At 43.2% G+C, this 22,791-nt stretch overlaps 1 protein-coding gene across 3 annotated transcripts in view; it reads right to left on the bottom strand.

The window, feature by feature from the left end:
• Positions 1-22,791, bottom strand: part of SMAP1 (small ArfGAP 1) — a 197,755-nt gene that overhangs the window by 18,530 nt on the left and 156,434 nt on the right. For all 3 annotated transcript variants that reach the window (XM_075923713.2, XM_075923715.2, XM_075923714.2), the window contains one exon: positions 1,601-1,728. In XM_075923713.2, coding sequence (XP_075779828.2) covers positions 1,601-1,728 — 128 coding nt within the window. The remainder of the gene's footprint in view (positions 1-1,600; positions 1,729-22,791) is intronic.

The raw sequence follows: 22,791 nt of genomic DNA, 5'->3' as shown, positions 1-22,791 counted from the left end.
GCCAAAATAGGGAGACCCCTCATTCTTTCTGCTATTGAGATGAATAGTTGGGGGGGACTTACAAAATGGTTTTGTTCTGTCTAAATAAAAAGCCAAGGCACATCTCACATCAAAGCTGAGCAGAGCCTGTTCTTTACCAGCAGTGTGTGGTTTTAGATAGAACGCTGGTAGAAAAACGAAACAAAAAACAGGACTATGTAGCACTTTAAAGACTAACAAGATGGTTTATTAGATGATGAGCTTTCATGGGCCAGACCCACTTCCTCAGATCAAATAGTGGAAGAAAATAGTCACAACCATATATACCAAAGGATACAATTAAAAAAATGAATACATATGAAAAGGACAAATCACATTTCAGAACAGAAGGGAGATGCGGGGGGGAGGAGGGGGAAGGTAAATGTCTGTGAGCTAATGATATTAGAGGTGATAATTGGGGAAGCTATCTTTGTAATGGGTAAGATAACTAGAGTCTTTGTTAAGACCCCAGCGTAAAGTGTCGAATTTTAGCATGCATAACAGTTCAGAGAATTGAAAGAGAATCCTCTGTACTGTTATTCATGCTAAAATTCGACACTTTATGCCAGGGTCTTAACAAAGACTCTAGTTATCTTACCCATTACAAAGATAGCTTCCCCAATTATCACCTCTAATATCATTAGCTCACAGACATTTACCACCTCCTCCCTCTCCCCCCGCATCCCCCTTCTGTTCTGAAATTTGATTTGTCCTTTTCATATGTGTTCATTTTTTTAAATGTATCCTTTGGTGTATATGGTTGTGACTATTTTCTTCCACTATTTGATCTGAGGAAGTGGGTATGGCCCATGAAAGCTCATCATCTAATAAACCATCTTGTTAGTCTTTAAAGTGCTACATAGTCCTGCATTTTGTTTCAGCTACACCAGACTAACACGGCTACATTTCTATCACTGGTAGAAAAATGTCCTGGTGAAAATTGAATTGACACATCACCTTAGGCAAGAATGCCAGATATGGGCATAACCTGAAATTATCTTTAAAGAAAACAATGTAAGGAAAATCCACGGTTAAAGCTCAGAACTCTGAAACCCATCTTGCAGATCTGATGGCCGGGGTATATATGTGTGGATATGTAGGTGCCACTCCAGGGGACTCCCCTGCCAGCCCAACAGATACTGCTGAGGGAAAAACCTTCTAACAATCATGCACGCTGTGCACGCACACACACATATAAATGGAATGGACATGAGCAATCACTCCAAGAAGAAATGAGAATGTTATTGCTGTTCACACCTAGCTCACTAGTTAAAATACACAACTGCTCCGTGACAACAAGTTACTGACATCTGGTGGCAACTTAGTTATTTGCATGTAATTATATGGTATACTTTGTGTAGTTCTTAGTGCACAGTTCACATGACAATAACTGAGACAAACCACATCCTCTGTGGCAAATTCAGAGACCTAAGACTGAATGGGCATAGAGAAAAATCAATCCCTCTCAGTGTGTATTGTTCTCTCTCTGTCTGGTTAAGATATTGGTAAGGCATTGTGGGAAAGCTTGCCCTAATTCATTATATTTACCTATAATAGACAAATACATGTTTCTAAAGTTTACCTGAGTAGGTGGTACAGCAGCTGCTGGCAAAGGATTGGAGATCATTGGGCCAAAGATATCCAAGTCATCATTCAGTGTTGTGATGGTAGTGGTGCTTCCATTTGTAACAGGTGCGTCAGGAGGGCCATCTTAAAAAGACAACAGATTCAAGTTTTAAAGTAGAAACTATTAAAACCAAGAATTTAATAATTGTAAAACATAAATATATTAATAAAATCACTTAAATTGACTCAGTGTTGTAAACAAACTTCTTAAATACAATATCTCAGATCTGCAAAGTTATGAAAGGACAATTCTAACTGAAAAAGAATGATATATTAATATAATTAACTGAACATTTAGATACAGTTTAAAGACTTCTACCATGGCATCTTACTCAGTGGAATGAATATAATTTTGCAAGCCTTTTCACAATTTTAGTTCAGTGTTCACCAGCACTACAGTATTATCAATGGAATTTAATAGTTATCCTGCATCTAGCTACCAAAATGTTTTGGCTATTCAACCTAAGAACTATCATGTACATAAATTTAAACTCCTTGGAGATATTAAATATTTGCTAATCCCTGAAGTTACTTACAATGCCATATTTATTCAAAATACTTAATACATATTCTTGATATGAAGAAAAAAGATGAAGGCACCTATCTTTTAAATGAGATATATTTATTTCTATAGAAGTAGAGCTGTACATTGTGCATGACAGCCATAAAATAATATTGTGTCTGACCTGTCCAGAGCCTACAATGTATAAGGTGTAAATTACATCATCCTGAAAGTCGACAGAAGTTGGAAGAAAGCATTATACAAAATCATGCTGTATAACATTTTAATTTTTTCACATTTAATAACTGATTTTCTAATAACTGCTATATGTGTAGACATGCGAGTGTGTAGTTTACATTTTCTAAAATATGCCTACAAATCATTTTTACTCCTAGTAGGATTCAGGATTATAATGTTGATGAGATTATACCAAATTAAAACATGGACATTACTGTTAATATCAACAGTGACTGAGAAGGAAGACATGTTACCAAAAGTAGACACATATGTAAAAGTATTACAAAATATACATGACATTTCTGGATCCCTTACTGACTATTTTGCATCAAAGTTTACATTATGTAGAAAAAATTGAAATCTTATGTAACAATATATGATGCAATGTGCATTCTCCTAAGAAATTAACAACCTTCTTACACTGAACTTGGCAAATAATGAAGTTGAATGGATGGTTTTCATGGAACTTTATGCTGGTTACATGTACAAAAAATTAGGATGCAGATTCTATGAAGTATTTTGTCTTGAATAAAAGGAATCCGAGTCTGGGAATGTCCTTTGCTAAGAGCAGAAACAAAGATTCCTCTAGTGAGGGCACTGAAGTGCTACACGTCTCATCAAAATGGTCTCTCCTAACCAAAAGACAACAGGTCAAGCTTCACTTAACAGCTTTGAAAAATGTGTTGCAGATCACGAAATAAGCCCTTCCCTGTGAAATGCAATCTCTCCTCTGCTGCAGGGAGCGTCCTAGCTTGAAACTCTTAGCTGCTGGGCTGGGAAGGGTCAGAACTTCTTTCCCTGCATAGCTGCTTTTGGGAGATATATCAGACCGATTTCTGGGTACTTCCCCCAGATGCTGGAAGTTACAGAGCCTATGCAGCCGCCCCAGTGGTTCCTGTAAGCTAGAGGAGGTTTCTGGAGGTACATCTGATCTCCCCATGATGTTGGGAGCACCACAGTTGGGCTTCTAGCTGCCAATCGCTGACCAGGCAAGAGAGGGACTGGATTTCCTCTTTCCTTGTGTGACTGCTCTTGGGTACGTTTCCCAGCTACAACTCGTGGTGCAAGCTAAATCTAGCTAGAGGTATGAAAGGTAACAAGAAGATGTTTTACAAGTATATTAGGAGCAGAAGGAAGACCAAAGGCAGGATAGGCCCTTTGCTCAGTGAAGAGGGAGAAACAATAATAGGAAACTTGGAAGTGGGAGAGATGCTTAATGACTGTTTCGGTTTCTGTCAAAAAGATGGATGGTGACGGGATGCCTAACACAGAGAATGATAGTGGAAATGGGGTAGGTTTAGAAGTTAGAAAGAAAGAACAAGTGAAAAATTAGAAAAGTTAGATGTCTGCAAGTCACCAGGGCCTGATGAAATGCAACCTGGGATACTCAAGGAGCTGATAGAGGTGGTATCTGAGCCTTTAACTAACATCTTTGAAAAATCATGGAAGTCAGGAAAGATTCCAGAAGACTGGAAAAGGGCAAATATAGTGCCCATCTATAAAAAGGGAAATAACAGCCCAGTCAGTTTAACTGCTGTTCAGGAAAGATAATGGAGCAGGTAATTATGGAATTCATCTGCAAATATCTGGCAGCTAATAAGGTGATAGGTAACAGTCAGCATGGATTTGTACAGAACAAATCATGTCAAACCAAGCTGATAGCTCTCTTTGTTAGGATATTAAGCCTCGAGGATTAGGGAGAAGCAGTGGACATGGTATACCTTGACTTTAGTAAGGCATTTGACATGGTCTCGCATGACCTTCTTAGCAATAAACTAGGGAAATGCATCCTAGATGGGGCTAATATAAGGTGAGTGCATAACTGGCTGAACAACTGTTCCCAGAGAGTAGTTATTAACAGGTCACAATCATGCTGGACGGGCATAACAAGTGGGTTTTCCACAGGGGTCCATTTTGGGACTGGTTCTGTTCAATATCTTCATCAATGATTTAGATGATGGCATAGAGAGTACACTTACTAAGTCTGCAGATATCTACCAGCTGCTTTGGAGGATAGAGTCAAAATTCAAAATGATCTTGACAAACTAGACAAAAGGTCTGAAATAAATAAAATGAAGTTTAATAAGGACTAATGCAAAGTACTCCACTTAGGAACAATCAGTTTCACACATACAGAATAGAAAGTGATTGTCTAGGAAGGAGTACTGCTGAAAGGGATTTAGGGGTCATTGTGGACCATAAGATAAATATGAGTCAACAGTGTGACACTGTTGCAAAAAAGCAAACATGTTTCTGGGATGCATTAACAGGAGTGTTGTGAGCAAGACACGAGAAGTCATTTTTCCACTCTACTCTGATCTGGCCTCAATTGAAGAGCTGTGTCCAGTTCTGGGCAGCACATTTCAAGAAAGATGTGGAGAAATTGGAGAGGGTCCAGAGAAAAGCAACAAAAATGACTCAATGTCTAGAAAACATGAGCTATGAAGGAAGACTGAAAGAATTGGGCTTGTTTAGTTTAGAAAAGAGAAGACTGAGAGGGGACAGGATAGCAGTTTTCTAGTATCTAAAGGGGTGCCACAAGGAAGAGGGAGAAAAAAATTGTTCTTCTTGGCCTCTGAGGACAGGACAAAAAATGGGCTTAAATTGTAGCAAGGGAGATTTAGGTTGGATATTAGGAAAAACTTCCTGTCGGGGTAATTAAGCACCGGAATAAATTGCCTAGGGTGGCTGTAGAGCCTCTATCACTGGAGATATTTAAGAGCAGGTTAGACTGACTCCTGTCATGGATGGTCTAGACAGTTCTTGGTCCTGTGTGAGGATAGGGGACTGAACTCGACCTCTCGAGGTCCCTTCCAGTTCTATGATTCTTCCTCCTCGTCACTTGCTTTCTGTAAGGGGCGGCGAGGCACCAGCATGAGGTAGTACCCCCAAACCCGAAAACCACTGGCAAGAGGGGCATGGGGCCAGCCAGTAGTTGGTAGGGCCAGAGTCTCTGGGCATCCATGGGGACTAGTGGGATTGGGGGGGGGGGGGGCTCTGGCATCTGCAGCAGGGATCCAAACTCTACTTTGTTCTCCCAGTGCATCTTTCAGGGACTACCTCCTCTTACCCCCCCCCGCAACACCTCACTGTCAGGAAGAGGAGCAACACAGTTGGAGGAGCAGAGCGAACAGGCCACGTTACTCCCATTTCCCCTTCTGCTGCTGGTGAGTGTGGGAGGTCTGACCCCTGCTACTGGAGTCTGTCTTACTAGTCCCCTGGTCTGCATCGCTTGGGAGTGGGGGGATTGGAAGAAATGTGGGGAGATGCGGGACTTGGAGCAGAGTGGGGCTGTCCCAGCATTGCCCCGGGCTGGGTGGGGCAGGGGTGGGATGTGTGTGAGAGATTGTATAGGGAACTACCCCCTTCCAGATGCAATTATTCAATTGTTTCAATAAAAATAAAGGTTAAGAACTTGATAGAATTTTTTTATTGGTATAGCAGCAGCAAATCATACTCAGGGCTCAGCTCACTGATTGACAGATTTGATCATCTGAGGTTGTTTTTAAGACAGTCATCTCAATTAGTAACCTCAAACTTGAGCATCACTGTCTTAAGTTAACAAAAACAAGCAACAAGTTCTGGTTTCACATGTCATTAACTGAATGTTAGCATGGAACATCTAGCCTCCACCTCCTGGAACCACCTGCAGTTACAAGAAGCTCCACAGCAGCCGCCTTCAGTGCCCAGCTCTGTAGATAACACAGAAGTGATGGTGGCTATCTCTCAATCCTCCCTACAATAGGTTTGCAACACTCTCCAACTTTTTGGGGGTCAGGACCTCCATGATTACAACCCATGAAATTTCAGATGAAAACTTCTAAAAACATGACACTGACCAATTTTCAAATCATACAGGAGGAGAATTGGCCAGAATGGACCATGAATTTGGTATGCCCTAATGATAAATATAATTAACACTTTTCTAGATCATTAAAGTTTATTTTATTTCTTATCTTATTTTAATATTGTGTCTGAATATTTTTCCTTAACCTGTTTTAGTTGCGTCTATTGTGCCCCTGTAAATAAGTGTTATTTTCCCCTCAACTTATCTTCCTTTTTCAACTGCCATATGAAAAGAAAAATATCAAATTACTAGTCACATGCTCTGCAGCAATTCCCAGGGATCCAGAAAAAAGTTTTGTAAGGGGCTTTGTACAAACACACAATGTGATACATTACTTGACTTTTAGAATTTACAATCTAGTTTAGAGAAGATGCAACAAACAAGAAGAAGGCTGGTAAATGAGAGTAATGGTATTAATAACAAATGTTCATAAGTTCTTTATTTTAAATCTTAATTTATAAATTGTAAACAACCACCCCAATAATTAAGTCATATGGAAAAACTTATTTGGCCATCTTACCATTAGTGCCTTGGAGTTTTAATAAGGCAGTTTTAGCAATATAATTTTATTTTCATTTTTTAAATTATGTATCTCTCAGGTTGGGCAGTAAAAATCATGCAAGTTAGTTTTTAGACTCTCAATGCTCCAATATATGGGTTGCAAACAATGCAGTTTATTTCATAATACTATTCTCAATGTTTGAAAAACACAAAATGTTCCTTTAACAACAGGTTACATAATAGAAAGGGGTATAGTATGACCAATTTTGAAGGATGCTCAAAGAATGTTCAAGAGATGTGACTTGCCTTGGAGGATTTAAAACAATTATTATAAGGTAGACTAGGTCCCTATACCTATCTCATAGAACTGGAAGAGACCTTGAGAGGTCATTGAGTTCAGTCCTCTGCTCTCATGGCAGGGCTAAGTACCATCCCTGACAGATTTGCCCCAGATCCCTAAATGGCTTGAACTCACAACTGTAGGTTTAGCAGCCCAATACTCAAGCCACTGAGCTATGCCTCCTCCCCCCCCCCCCATTACTAATTGAGGCTGCAAATACTACTGCAACAGAAATAATAATAATTCCAGTAAATAGTACTGTGACCATAATACCTATACATCAGCAGAAAACCCTGACTACAACAAGCATATGAAGTTTAACTTCCCTTACAGTAGAGAGCGACTTAAAGAAGAAAACTGGTAGTTGAATAAATTGGTTCATATTGGGGATGTAAAAAGTCTGTTAAATAGGTAACCGGGTAACTCCAAAAATCGCAGCAGTTGTACATTCTGTGGGCTCTGCAGTATAAAGCCTGTAAGGATGGGGATTCTACACCTTCTTAGGCAACCCATTCTAGTGTTTCACTACATTCCTAGTGAAGTAATTTTTCCTTTCCTAGTATCCAACCTAGGATAAAGAGGTAGTTGCCAAAGGTGTTGGAAGGGAAGAGATCTGTTCGGCAGGCTCTTCATACTAGTATCAGAACTGGTATCTGAACTGAGACAAAGACCATGAAACAATGGAAGAAGAGGTGGAAAGTCACTGTTGCTGGGCGCTGGTGGCTCCAACGTCCTCGGAGGCTGATAATAGTGATGGCAAAGGGATGCTGCTTTAAGGAAGCATGTGGTTTCACCTGTTTCCCTCTTGGAGCTGAAATGTAGAGAGCCAAAGAATGCAGAGTTGCCTCAACAGATGGACAGGATGTTTTAGAATTTAAAAATTACTTACTCTTAAAGGTAAGTTTCTCTGTTGTAGTTTGGACCCTCCTGGGAATCTCCAAGTACTGAACCTAGCTAGATTTTTTTTATCACTATAGATCTGACTATCATCCACACCTCTGTACTGGACCTTTGCTGTACAGTCTACAGGGAACTATGAAGTATCAGCTGTCCCTCAGTCATGATGGCTTTTAGCTCCTCAATGTTTCTGCAATAGCTAGTTCACAAACTAAGACAGTCCGTTAGAGAGAGGAAGATTTGTCACTCATCCACATGTTTGGAGGCTTGCAGAAGAGTACACTTTGCATCCAAATAGGTAGAGATTCTGGGTTTCTCTCTCTGGGTGTGTATTTGGCAAGCCCCTGCTGCTTTGAACTCTCAGACAGCAGCACGATCCCCTAGTTCTGGGTTGGAATAAAAAGCATTCACATCCCAGGGAAGATACTTCATATCTTCTATCAACTTGCTTAGGTGTGATCAATATCAATTCTGGCATGTGCCACAAGTCTTTTACAGGCTCCAACAATACATTTATTAGCAGGATAAGCCTTCTAGGAAGGAAGGGTGAAATATCCAGGGCCATGTAAAAATTTTTCCATGCAACTTCTACTAGTATATACAAAGTCTCTTGATAGGATCTTGGAATGAGACAATTGGCTGGTCTGTGACTGGTGTTAACATTTGTTGTTAATGTCCATTCCATATTGGGTGTGCGCGTGCGTGCTTAGAATCATAGAAGACTAAGGTTAGAAGAGACCTCAGAAGGTCACTCAGTCCCTGCCCCCCCCAGCTCAAAGCAGGACCAACCCCAATTAAATCAGCCCAGGCAGCACTTCATTAAGCCAAGCCTTAAAAACCTCTAAGGATGCAGATTCCATGACCATCTTAGGCAACCCATTCTAGTGTTTCACCACATTCCTAGTGAAGTAGTTTTTCCTAATATCCATCCTAGACCTCCCCCACTGCCACTTGAGATCGTTGCTTCTTGTTTTGTCATTCGCCACGAATTAAAAGAGCCTGCTCCATTCTCTTCGGAACTCCCCTCTAGATAAGTGAAGGCTGTTATCAAATCTACTAATTCTTCTCTTCTGCAGATGACAGTAGCCCAGTTTCCTTACTGCCACATGCATCAGTGCCAGAAGATTTTTACTTCAGCAGTATCCATAAGAAAGCGGCTCTGGCATCGTCTGGAGTGGCACTCATATGGTGCAGCATAAGGGGCATTGTTTGCTCCCCCCACCCTCAGCTCCTTCTTGCCAGAAATTCCAACAGTAGGGAAGGAAGACAGGTCATGGAATGGACAGGAGACATCCTGAAGAACAGCTATGGACAAGGTAACACTTTTCTTCTTTGAGGGCTTGTTCATGTCCATTTCACATTAGTTGACTCCAAGCAGTACATGTGGAGGCAGGTAGGAGTTCCCAGACACATATATAGCAATGCAGCTCTGCCAAACCCAGTGTCATCTCTTGCCTGCTGAGTGATGGCATGTAAACATGTGGACTGAGGACTACGCTGCAGATGTGCATGCATCTTGGATTAGAATGTGTGCTGGAAAGGCTACCAAAGAGATCTACACTCTAACTAAAAGGACTCAGATGACTGGCAGCGGTGGAACCTTGCTAACTCAGAACAAGTGCTTATTGAAGAGGTGATCCAATTGGAAATTCTCTGCAAGGAAATGGGGAGGCTCTTCATCCTATCCATTCTAGTGATGAAGCACTGGATCAATTTGTGGAAAGGTTTGGTACACAGGAAGAGGCCAAGGCCCTCTGGACATCCAAAGCATGGGGATGCCTCTCCTCCACCATTTTGTATGGCTTGGGACAGAACACAGGCAGCAATATGTTCTGGTTCACATGGAGGTAAGACTCCACCTTTGGTAGGAAGGCTGGGCGAGGCTGCAGCTGGAACTTTCCTTATAAAAGGGACCTGATCTCCAAGACTTATCTTGCCAGTGTCACTGCCACTTGGAAAGTGACCTTCCAGGACAAGTGGGATAGGAAGCAGGAGCCCAGAAGCTTGAAAGGGAGGCCAGTGAGCCTGAAGAGTACCACATTAAGGTCCCACTGTGGAATGGGGGACCATATCTGCACGTAAAGTCTGTAAAGGCCCCTCAGGAATTAGACCATCATGTCATAAGAAAACACAGTCTGACCCTGGATCCGTGGTCCTACTAAAGATCAAGAGAGAGACTGATCCCAAAGTGCACTGTGATTGAAGAATTTGCCAGATCCCAGTTCCTGAGTTGCAGCAGGTACTCCAAGATTGACTGCACTGAAGAACATGAGGAGGAGATGCCATGCTCTGATGCCCAGTGGGGGACACAGCCAAATAGACGATGTTAAATCAGTCTTGTTGATAGTTTCCTGTTTCCCAAGAGGACCTGTTGGTCCTCTTCCAAACAGGTCCACCCTTTCAGGTTTAACCATGGAGCTTCCATGCCAAGAGGTGTACAGATTCAAGGTTGGGGTGTAGGAGCTGACCATAGTGCTGCAATAGCAGATCCAAAAACTGGGAAGGGGTAAGGAAGGGCCCACCATCATATTGATGAGCGAGCTGAACCAGTGCTTTGAGACACTGCTGGGGGTGATAGTGACAATCTGTGTTCTTGATCTTTAGTAGGAAAATGCTGGTGACATGGATTAGTGGGAATGCATACATCAGACCCTTAGCCCATAATAGGAGGAAAGCATCAGAGAGGTACTCCTGGCAGGAACAAAACAGATGGCAACTTATATTTTACCTGGTTGCAAACAGATTTACTTGTGGACCTCCCCCACTTCTGGAAGATCATGCAGGCTCTCTCGGGGTGGAGCAATCATTCATGAGAGCAGCAAGGTGATCCGTTAGAGCAACCCTGATGCTCAGGTGGTGACCTAACTCAAGATGAACGAACGTAAGAACATAAGAACGGCCATACTGGGTTAGACCAAAGGTCCATCTAGCCCAGTACCCTGTCTGCTGACAGTGGCCAATACCAGATGCCCCAGAGGGAGGGTTCACAATAGGTAATCCTCATGTGACCCCTCCAATGTCAATCACCTCCAGAGAAACAGAGGCTAAGGACATCATTCCTATCCATCCTGACTAATAGCCATTGATGGACTTAACCTCCATGAATATCTAGCTCTTTTTTGAACCCTGTTAAAGTTCTAGTTTTCACCGCATCCTAAGGCAAGGAGTTCCACACGTTGACTATGCGCTGAGTGAAGAAAAACTTCTTTTTGTTTGTTTTATACCTGCTGCCTATTAATTTCATTTGGTGACCCCTAGTTATTATATTGTGGGAATAAGTAAATAACTTTTCCTTATTCACTTTTTCCACACCAGTCATGATTTTATAGTCCTCTATCATATCCCCTCCCCTTAGTCTCCTCTTTCCTAAGCTGAAAAGTCCAATTCTTTTTAAACTCTTCATATGGGACCCGTTCCAAACCCCTAATCATTTTTGTTGCCCTTTTCTGAACCTTTTCCAATGCTAATATCTCTTTTTTCTAGATGAGGTGACCACATCTGTATGCAGTATTCAAGATGTAGACGTACCATGATTTTATATAGCGGCAATAAGATATTTTCTGTCTCATTCTCTATCCCTTTTTTAATGACACCTAACATTATTTGCTTTTTTCACTGCTGCTGCACACTGAGTGGATGTTTTCAGAGAACTATCCACAATGACTTCTAGACCTCTCCCTTGAGTAGTTGTAGCCAAATTAGTCCCCATAGTATGGTATATATAGTTGGGATTATGTTTTCCAATGTGCAGGGGTTGACAAGCGGTGGTGAGCCCTGCTCACCAGCCATATGGTTTGGCATGCTGCGCATGCGCAGACCACACCGTGAATGCGCTGATCGTGCTGAGGCACCGTGCCGGGCTAAAATCTACTCACCACGGGCGAGTAGATTGCCCTAATAGTTGAGCCCTGCCAATGTGCATTACTTAACATTTATCAACATTAAATTTCATTTGCCATTTTGTTGCCCAATCACTTAGTTTGGTGAGATCTTTTTGAAGCTCTTCACAGTCTGCTTTAGTCTTAACTATCTTAACTATGAAGAAATCCCAGAAGCAGAGCACCTCTTGGAAGAGAGCCAATGAGCATGCTCCTCGTTGCCTGCTCACGTAAAACATCAAGGTTGTGTTATTGGTCAGTATTCTCACCACCATGCCTGACAAATGCAGCAGGAAAACCCTGCAGGCCAGTCAAACCACTATAAGTTTCTTGATGTTTATATTTAAATGTCACCTCCTCTGGTGTCCACAGCCCCTGGATCTAGAGATCAAAGAGGCATGACCCAACTCAGGTCTGAGGAGTCTTATCAACAGTTCCAGGGAGGAAGTGGGATTGTTGAATGGAAGTCCTTTCAGGATCTTCTCATGATCAGTCCAACATTGCAATGAGGTACCACTAGGGAAATGGTTACAATCTCCAAGTGGTCACTGATCTGGGATTAGGTTGATGTCAACCACTGCTCGAGAGATAGCATGCAGAACCTGGCATGGCAAACCACATACATATGCACTGCCATGTTGCCCAGCAGGTGCAGGAACACCCTGTAAGTTGTCAAGAGAAACATGGATACTTCTGCGATAAGGTCCATCAGGGCCTGAAACCTGTCTAGTGGCAGAAAGCATGTGGCTTGCAGGACCTTGATGTTGTGCTGGACCTGTGCTTTGGAGCTGCCTTAAACCAGCCAGTCATCAAGGTGTGGGTAAATCTGGACACCCTAGTGCCTGAAGTAAGACACAACTACTTTCATGCACTTGATAAACAAACTCAGTGCTGTAGCTAGGCCAAATGGGAAGACCGCCAAATGATAGTGGACAGAACCCACCATAAAGTAAATGAACTGTCTGTGACCTGGGACAATCACTACTTGGAAGTATGCATCCTTTAGGTCGGGGACAGCGTAACAGTTTCCAACATCCAGGGAAGAGATAATGGCGGCCAGGGAGACCATGTAAAAGTTTAGTTTCTGTAGGTACTACTTTATGTCTCTTAGGTCTTAGACAGGATTCAGACCCTCTCTCTCCCCCTCCTCCCCCGCCCCCTGACCTCTGGAATTTAAAAAAAAAAAGATACAAGGAACAGAAATCCCTTCTTTCCAGTATTGAAGTGAAACCTCCTCCACTGTCCCCAATTATAGGAGCCCCTGAATCTTCTGTAGGAGGAAATTCTCATGAGAAGGGTCCCTGAAGAGGAATGGGGGAGGGTGGAGGAGAGAAAAATAAATTAGAGGGTGTAGCTGTGCACTACTGTACTGAGGACCCAGTGTCCAAAGTTAGTGCCGACAAAGTTAGTGGGAGAAAAAGGGAAAGGCTGTTGCTCAAAATTGGAAATGTTCAATTCAAGGAAAGGTCTGGTATGTCATTCTCAGATGTATGCTCAAAAGTTGGAATGGGCTGAGTCCAACTGAGCAGAGGGTAGACGTGGGTGGCTCATGCACCATCTATAGTCCTTAGGCTTTTTTGTTCAGCAGGACCTGCTGTGGCTGGCTCCCCTAACCCTTGGGTAGTTGCAGTTTGAACCACTTATGCATGGTCCCAACATGTAGCGCAGGGGCAGGCAAGGTATTGCCCACAGGCAAGATCTGGCCCACCAAGTCACTGGATGCAGCCCATGGGCTATCCTGACGGGACCTCTGGCACAGAGCAACCCCATATTGTTTTAAGCAGCTGGCTGATCCCTACAGCTCTCTGCTCCAGGCACTGGGGGGTGGGAGGTAGGCAGGAGAGAGACAAGGAGGCTTTGCAGAAACCAGCCAAAGGGAGCTGAGAGAGTTTACTATAGCGGGGGCAGCACATTAATCCTCCCTCTCATTCCAGTACCCAGAGCAGAGAGCCACAAGGAGCATCCAACTATTTTCAGTAGCCTGAGCCTGCCTTGGGTCCTGTAGGACTACTGGCCAGGAGCTGCCTATGTAAGGACCGCCCAGCCATAGCCTGCCTTTTGCACCCTGCTCCCGCTGTCCCCCAAATCACCATCTGAATCCTCTGCATAGCCCAGGAGAGCCTGGTAGTTGGCCACACTTAACTGTAGGCAAATATATTTTCCATCCAAACAAGTCTAGCCTCTTGGAGTCTATTTTTTGGGGTAGCTCCCCTAAATTTAGCTCCCCTATGGTTAATTGCCTCAACCACTAGGGAATTTGGGGAATGGTGGGAGTAGAGGTACTCACAGTATTTACATTCTGCCCACTTAGTGTGGGAGGTAGAGAGGAGAGGGTTTGCCACAGGGGGCTAGTTATTTTTGACACCCCTTTGTGTAGATGGCATCAAAGGTAATGGGAGGTTTCCCTATCAATATTAATTCCTGCTCTGTACTGGAGCCACACCTGGAATGGTTAGTATCCTGTGACCCGGATCTACTGGAAGTGGCAACTTCACATCTGGCAGTACCTGTGGTCACATCTGGAGGAAGAACAGACTGAGCAGGATGTGCACCTCTATGGGGATTTCAGTGACTGGCACACTCAGCTGATTCATGGCTTTCACTCTGGTACAAGGAGTGAGACCTAGAGGCATCATGGGCTGGTCACTGGGGGGACTTCCCCAAATGGGACGACATCCATCTCAGTGACTGATTGTGGGGCCCACAGAATTGGTCTTACAGATCTCTAGTGACCTTGAGATTAAATGGGTTAGTTCTTAAGTTCTTGCCATGCCTGCAGGAGATTACCCATAGATGCCTTTTTGGATCTGCACCTAGTAACCAGTGGGGTCTGCCTCAAATCCTGCTGATGGCACCCAGGATCTGGTGACTAAAGAGAGATCTGCTGCGACTGTCTCCAGCTTATAGTGGGTGATCAGTGGTGGGAAGTTTCCCACAATGGAGTGTGGTGCCACTGGGATGAAGGTGGAAGAAAGGGTCTAAAGGTGGACTTACACGGAGGTCTAGGCACTGCTAGGGCTGGTGGGGGCAGCAGTGGGAACATATTTCCTGTGCAGCCTGTAAATCTTTGGGTGTCAACAGCACCTGAAGCCGATGCAGGCCCATCTGTGTGTCTGAACTTCCAGGCAAGGAATGGGACTGGCTACACTGCTTGACATGAACAGTGAATGGGGAGAAGAACTGCTCAATGTGGGTCTTGGCTCATCCCTAGCCTGTCCTTCCCATTGCAGAGTGTAGGAGGAGATGAACACCCTCCTTGCCTTCTTCTATCTCTTGACTGGGACCACAGAGAAGGATCCATGACAGCTCTTCGATGGCACTGTTAGGACACTACACATCAATGCTACAACACTGGCTGCAGAGTCAGACTCCTGTTCCAGGGCTACAGTGAGTGCTGACTCCATCAGGAGTGCTTTGAGCCTTATCATGCACTCTTAGACCTAGGTTTAAAAGGACTTAAATGTGATACTTGTTGCTTATGAGCCCTTCACCAAGGCACCTAAGACTACTGATATGTGGATTGCTGATGGGCAGAGGATGTTTATGGTGATCACAATGTTTAAAATCTAGGGACCTGCACATGTCATGACCCGGCTGAGTCCCAGACAAGACTAAGAGAACCCTAATTACTGCTAAGGACTAACTAACTCTATTACTAACTACACTAATTCTACAAAGACTAAAGTTCCTACAAACAAAGCAAAAGCCATGCTAGTAAGAGCAGTGAATGTTCTATGCAGTCACTGGTGGTAAGAAGGAACTGAACATGGGGGGAAACTGATGAAGTCCCTTATGCCTTGCCATGCAGAGGGCATCAGAGCTGATCCTCCATAGACACTGCTGAGGGAAAAACTTCCAGCATTGGTTCATGAGGCGAGCACACATACCTAATGTGGAATGGACATGAGTAAACACTCAAAAAAGAACCTGAAGTTATCAACTGAGGAAGACATTCAGGGATTTACTGCTTCACTGAGGGAAAATAAAGAAATTAAATGAGAACAAGTAGTTCTTCCCCTTGATAATGTTGCTCCTCTTCACTTTCCTTCTCCTTCCTTTCTAAACTCACAGGCTGCACTGCCTGGGTTGGTCTATACTGTATGATTGGGGAGAAAGTTGTAATCCTTGAAAGAAGAGAAAATGCTGGCTTGTATGAATATGGCCCCATATCTCAGGTCATTCAAATAGCGCTATGGCTATAAGTAGATGGTACCAGAGTGAAACACACAAAGGATACCAAAAAAGATTTTCCTGTGAGCCCAAGAGTGTTTTCTTTGTAGGACATTCTCCCTAGAATCCGTATCTGATTCCCATTGTACTACACAAGAGGGAATTGGTGTATAGGAGATTATTCCTTTCTGTGCCTTGAGGAGAATGAAGAAAAAGGAGTGCATGCGCCTCCAAAGATGGGACTATTCTATCAGGCCCCTGGAAAGATGATGAGAGAACAAATACTTGACAGATGTTAGTCAAGATACTACTGGAAGGCTCTCAGATACTAAGGTGATGGGTGAAGTATACAAAAAGATCTAGTATGTGCTTTGATTTATTGTACCTTACCTAATTGGTGGGGGATGAAGTCAGTACCAGACATCTCTCTCCTTTGTTTGCTGCACTGATGAGTCTTTAACTCATTAAGTATCACTATCTTCAACCTCTTGAGGAGAATACCAGTTTCAATTAAATAACTCTGTACCACATTTGTCCTGTGTATTATAAAACCAGATACACAAATTTTGGTACCAAGGACCACTTTTCCAAGGTGACCAACACCCAAGAGCACTGGTATTAAGAGAAACTTAGTGCAGTGCTTTGTAGACCACCGTGCAGATACAAATTTCTATCTGCAGAAAGAAATCAGTATCCACCGATCCACAGGGCTCTCCTCCCAGAAGATGCTGTGACCAGAGGAGAGGAACATGGTGCTTTTGCTGGCAGCTCTTCCGGGCCATGCTGCCGTATTTCCCCCAGCCCTGCTACCAGTAGAATTGTATGACCCCAGACAAGAGACGCAGCTGGAGGCAATACATCCACACAGCCAGGAGGAGCTACCACTATGGGGCAGTGACTTTTGAGAGCGACAGCACAGTGTTCCTTTGTGGATACTGATTTCTGTTTAGGAATAGCCATATCTACGGGTAGAAATTTGTATCCATTCAAGTCTCTAGTAGTTTAGTGGATACTGTTGGTACTCTCTTTAAATGGTTGGTACTAGCGTACCAGAATGATTTGTCAGCTCACTGGCTGCCCTTCAACTGTTGTGTCCTAGGACTTTCATAGAGTACTCAGAGACAAATAAATTTTAGGCAGACTGCTCCAGCTTTTTTAATCTGTGTAGAGAAGGACAACATATGGGACAGTGCTGAGGAATATGCCTCTTTTCTAAACAAAAGAGGCATTTGGAGTGCCAGTTGCTAAGCAACATTAAAGCTTCACTCAAGAGGCAGATTCTGAACCCTCAATCTCATGTCTGACATATCTCCAGAGCCCCTATATAGGAGTGGGGAAGGTGTGAGCTAGTTTATATATTAAATATCTGATAACCTTCCCCAGTCCCCTTAAAGTATCAGACGTTAGCATGGATGCTGCTAACCCAGAAAAATCAGATATTGCATGCATGGAAATTTGCTCTTCACAATAAGAGTGGTATCCATGTAGATGGACACAAACAATGTAGATGGTCACAAATAATAATCAAATTTAGTTATCCCATAATACTAAAATACACTTTTTTATCATTTAAAAATCCAAACATTTTACTTACTGTAAGTGAAAAATGTACAGCATATGTAATCGAGAAGCAGATATTGAAGCAACTTCAACTTAAAATATACCGATTATCTGAAGTCCTAGTGGACATTAACAGTATAACATTGTAATGCATTCATCAAATTTAAATTGGAGAACATGTTAAATAATAGTCTTAAACTCATCAAAAGCATCAAGATATCTACAACAAATCCATAAAGAATATGGATATTACACTTTCTCTCTGGCTATACCAAAGTTATTTTCCAGTGCTCCAGCACTATAACTATGAATGGCTTGAAGGACTAAATTCATTTGGAGGGCCAATGTCTATTGTCAGAACATCAACATTAAATATTCAATGACAACACATGAAAAGTCTGACACAGCAATAGAGAAATGGAAGATGACAGAAATGAGATTTTCATATATTGTACTTCCCTATCTGTTTTATTTGCTGGATCATTTTCTAAGACTGTGTTCATGCTAGAAAAGCACATGAGAGAGATGCATTATTTAATTAAAGTTTAATTCATATAAAACTCCTCCATTATTTACTAACACATGGTACAACTATAATTTCAGCTCTCTCATTGAAATATTTTCTGTCATTTCTTTTCCCACTTCTAAAAATAAACATTTGACAAATCAAAGATAGAATTTTTATCTGAGAAAAGAAAAGAAAAAATATCAGTGGAACAAACCAAAATGCTGTAAAACAGTATTAACACCTCTCTTCAACAATTGTTCACATAAGAACAAAATAAATTCCAGGTTCCAGCTATCTGTCAGTTTGCCTACAAGACAACAGGGAGAACAGGACAAGTAATTACTGTCTTTCACTGTTATCTTCTGTCCTCAATCTGCAGGCAGGTCTACCAACTGGGGGAGAAAAGGGAAGAGCAAAGGGGGCAGTTAACCTGGGGGACAGAGATTCAAAGGGGCATAAAGCTCCCAGCTGCCACCACTACTGCAGCAGTGGCTGGAGCCTCAGGCCCCTTTAAGTACCATTGGTGCACTGTGCAGCTCTGATGGCTAGGTGGAAGGGGCATATGGTCTGGTGGTGCCAAGGGCTAACTGCCCTCAGCCCCACTGCTCCGCCCTGCCAGTTCTAGTGGTGCAGAACCGGCCTCCTATCTACACCTTGCTCAGGGACCAGTGGTGGGTGTCGGCAGCTTATGGGCTCCTTGCAGTTCTGCCTGAGAGTTGGAGACTCAAGCTTTGTCTATACTTAAAAGTTTAAAGAGCAGCCATGGCAGTAGTGGAACTGCTGTGCTACTATAAGGTCCTTAGTGTAGACATAGCCGTACGTTTGTTAGTAGTGTAGACAGCACATAAAAGGGACCAAAAAGGGGAAAAAAAAGAGAATACAGTTTAAAAAAAAGATCTCACTGAAGTAACTCAATCTCGAGAACATTTTGTTAAGAGAAAAAATAGTGATTGACAAGAGAGAAAAAATAGTGATCTTACGAAACACGAGTCCTGTAGCTGCCTTGAGCTACTATTTGGAGACAGGACATCTTGGAATAGAATCGGTGGGAGGGTTTAATCACCTGAGGAACCCTTGAAGTTTAAAGGCTGCTCTACACTAACTTAGGGCAACTTACTGCGGTGTCCCCATGGTGCTAAGTCAATGGCAGATGCTCTCCTACTGTCATAGCTTCTCAGGGAGGTGGAATACAGCCATTGCTAGGAGTGTGCTCTTCCATTGACTTAGCATGTCTGCACCAGACCCATTAAATTGGCACTGCTGCACCATCTGCAGTAGTGCCAATTGAGGAAGTAATGTATCCATGGCCTGAGCCTGTCTTCAGACTCACATGGAAAGTGACCCAACCAAGGCTGCACTGCATGAACATTTATTCTTGAAGGAGAGTGTGTTCTTAAAGGAGAAAGAGTATGCTATTGCTATATGTTGTTTAAAGCTTTAATATAACAAAAAGCCAGGCAATTAAAAATTAAAGTATACATAGCAGCTATGAGTTTTCTCCCCACATTGTGTGTAACTGAATTTTGCATTACTGTAGAGAGGTATTAACCTTTATACATTAATATGTATATGAAGTGTGGCACAGTTACAGTTGCTATGGGAACCACAACTTTCAACTGCCTGATTTTAGTGTGTAAAATCTCCAATATTATGATGCTTTTTTACGTTCACCTCACCTTTCCATGAACAAGAGGGTTAATAGATAGAACAGAAAAAATACACCCCAACGGAAAACTAAAAGTGCTTATGTGCAAGCAGGTGACTATTTGAAGAGTTTTTAAAATATAAATTGTTAAAAAAAATACAATGTACCAAAAGGGGCAACTGCTCCTGGGCCTGGCAATTCAAAAGGCCTGGGGCTCCCAAACACCACCGCAGCTACCATGGATTGCTCACAGAGTGCCAGGCAGCGCACTCCAGATAGTCACACTGAGGACTAGCTGCCTCTGCCCCGTCCCTTCTGGGAATGTGGAGCCAGCCCCCCTCCCACCTTGCCCAGAGACTCAGTGAGGCTGTTGGGTCTCCTGATTATAGAGAATCGCACTTATATAAGCACAATATGGGATCCGTATTTGTCTACATCTATGTTTTTAGATTACCATCAAGCTATACCTTGTATAGCAAACTCTCAATCTATTTCAAGTACCATTGCACATTGCAGACTGCCTTTTGCACAGAAGTGGTGACACGTGAGCTCAGCAAAAACCATCCCAGTGCCTAATGGATCCCCTTAAAATGGACTTCTGAAAGCTAGTGTGTGTGGGGGGGAGGGGGGGGACAGAAGGGGGGGAGAAGAGGGAGGGAGAGAGAAGAGGGTAGAGTGAAAGGATGTCAAGATTTAGTAGCATTTACAGGGTAACTTGCTATAAGGTACCACAGTGCTAAAAACGGTCTGTTCTGTAAGGTTTGTATAGCTACCTACCAGGGTTGCCAACTGTCAGTAAATTTATGGACAGTCTGTAAAAAATTAGCCAAAATTGGACATGTATGTAAAGTCTGTAAAAAAAAATGTAGGTGTCCAGAAATTTCATAAAAAAGTGCAATAAAATTTTAAAAAACAGCAATTAAATTTCTTCTGTGCTGCTTCAGCCATTTTATTGCGGAGCAGCAGAAATTGGATGTTTTAGTTTTTTATTTAGCTCAATGGAAAACGTCCAGGACCATGACTAAATGAAAGTGAGTTAAATAGCATATTGTTCTTGTGATGTCTGAATGACAACAATTACTTTTCACTTCTGTCCATTTATGTTGTCTTAATATAGTATAAAAATTATGTCTGTAAAAAATTTGTCTGTCTGTAAATTTTTCTGATTTTGTCCATAAATGAAATTTCTTTGGGTTGGCAACCCTGCTACCTACTTATATAAATACTTAGAAATATGCCCTCTGGGACTAATCTTGTCCTTTCTTCTATAGTCAAATAGGTCCCCTGGTCATGGAAACAGAATGGCTCCACAGCACAAGCAGCAGGACGCAGGGAAGCTTTGCAGTGGATGCACTCACCTCACATAGTGCAGAGACCTGCTGTGTGGAAGCTTCCTTAATTGAAGTGCAAGGGAGCAGACCATGGTGAGCTAGCAAATGAATACAGTGGGGCCAGAGGATCTACAATGCAGATTCTCTGGTCCTTCTCCCTATAGTGAGCCATATGCAATGGCCTGTGGAAACAACTCTAGCCACTTGCATGTCATAGCATCTATGTAACTTCTCTGCAGCTGCTCTGCAGTCTGCAAAGAGCCTCTCTGCAGAGATTACTATAGTCTACAATGAGCTGGGGAAAGGAAGGTGGATTGAATGGGATCCCATGGGAGCAGTGACTTATTCTCTGTCATTGCACAGATGCCCCATCCTAGCAGCTTGCACAATTGTATGATGGGTTTTTGATCGTCTCCAAGCTTCCTCCTTTGCTGAAAAAATCTCTCTGTAGTGATGGAGGAAAATGTAGGATTTCCTACAGAAGGAAAATATCCAAGTATACATGTACATGGATATTTACATACAGTTGTTGATGGCTCTGGAATCTGTAAGCCATCCCATTTCTGAAAATTTCCCTAAATCCTAAGGGTTCCACTCCTCCCCGCCTCCGCTGCATGCAGCTGCTCAGAGAACAGCTCAATTTTTATTACAATAGATACAGGTTGAAACTCGCTGGTCTGGCAACATCCATGAAGGAGCGTGGCTGTTACTAAACCAGGGGGTCCCGGTGGAAGACCAGAGGCAGGAGCCTTGCCGGGGCTGGGAACCTACAAAGTGCTGGCTGTAGGGAGACCAGCGATCAGGAGCCCTTCCATGGGAGTCCAGCTGAGCTGACAGCAGGCTCCAGTGGGGCAGCGGCCTGCCTTGGCAGGGCCAGGATCCCCAGTGGCAGGGCAGTTATCAGCTGCAGTGGGGCTGCCACTGCTAGCATTGCCAGATGTCCTGTATTGACCCAGACAGAGTCCGGTATTTTTGTCTCCTGTCCAGTAAAAAATTTCAGAAAACACCAGACACCTAAAATGTCCAGTATTTTCTGGTTTTTTCCCTGCCAGGTGGCGGAAATACCAGACACCTGGAAAATACCGGACATCAGGACACCCAGCAAGTGGGCTCAGCCCCTGGACCCCCTGCTTACCTGGTTCCGCAAGGAAGCTCCCTTCTAGCTGGACAAAGAAAACAAGATGGCCGCCGGCAAAAAACCTAAAGACCTGAGCAAGGGGAAGCAATGCCTTCCCTGGCATTAGTGCTCTACCCTCCTCTATCTATCCCTATTCTGACTCTGCATGCAATTAAAGGGGCCATGCTGTTTTTACATTTTTTTAAAATTTTTTATGCTTAATAACTCGGAGTCCTTTTATTTTGCTCAACAACTCTGGTTTCCTCCCCTTCCCTCCCCCCCTCAACAGAATTTTTTCCCCATTTTTTGGGGGGGGGGGGGAGAAGGGGCAGAGTTCAGTATCTTTGTTGAACCCATATAGCAACCCTAGCTACTGTAGGTCTGTTGGGACTGGGAGCCTTGGGTCAGCCACAGCATAGCTGGTGGAGTGGGGAGCCCCAGTGGCGAGACCGCAGGCTGCTATGGCAGGGCTGGGAGCTCGGCATTGCAGCAGGCTGCTGGTGAGACAGTGGGGCCTGTAGCAGGGGGAAGCCAGCAGGGAGACTGGGGCTGGGTGAGAAGGAGCCAGGTTGGGAGATCAGAAATCCCTTTTTCTGGACCAGTCAGATCCCCAG

This window comes from Pelodiscus sinensis, chromosome 3, assembly GCF_052426305.1.
Source record: "Pelodiscus sinensis isolate ZL-2025 chromosome 3, ASM5242630v1, whole genome shotgun sequence".
In the NCBI taxonomy this organism is placed as follows: Eukaryota; Metazoa; Chordata; order Testudines; family Trionychidae; genus Pelodiscus; species Pelodiscus sinensis.
The sequence above is the reverse complement of the archived record's forward strand: the minus strand, read 5'-3'. Positions and strand labels throughout refer to the sequence as shown.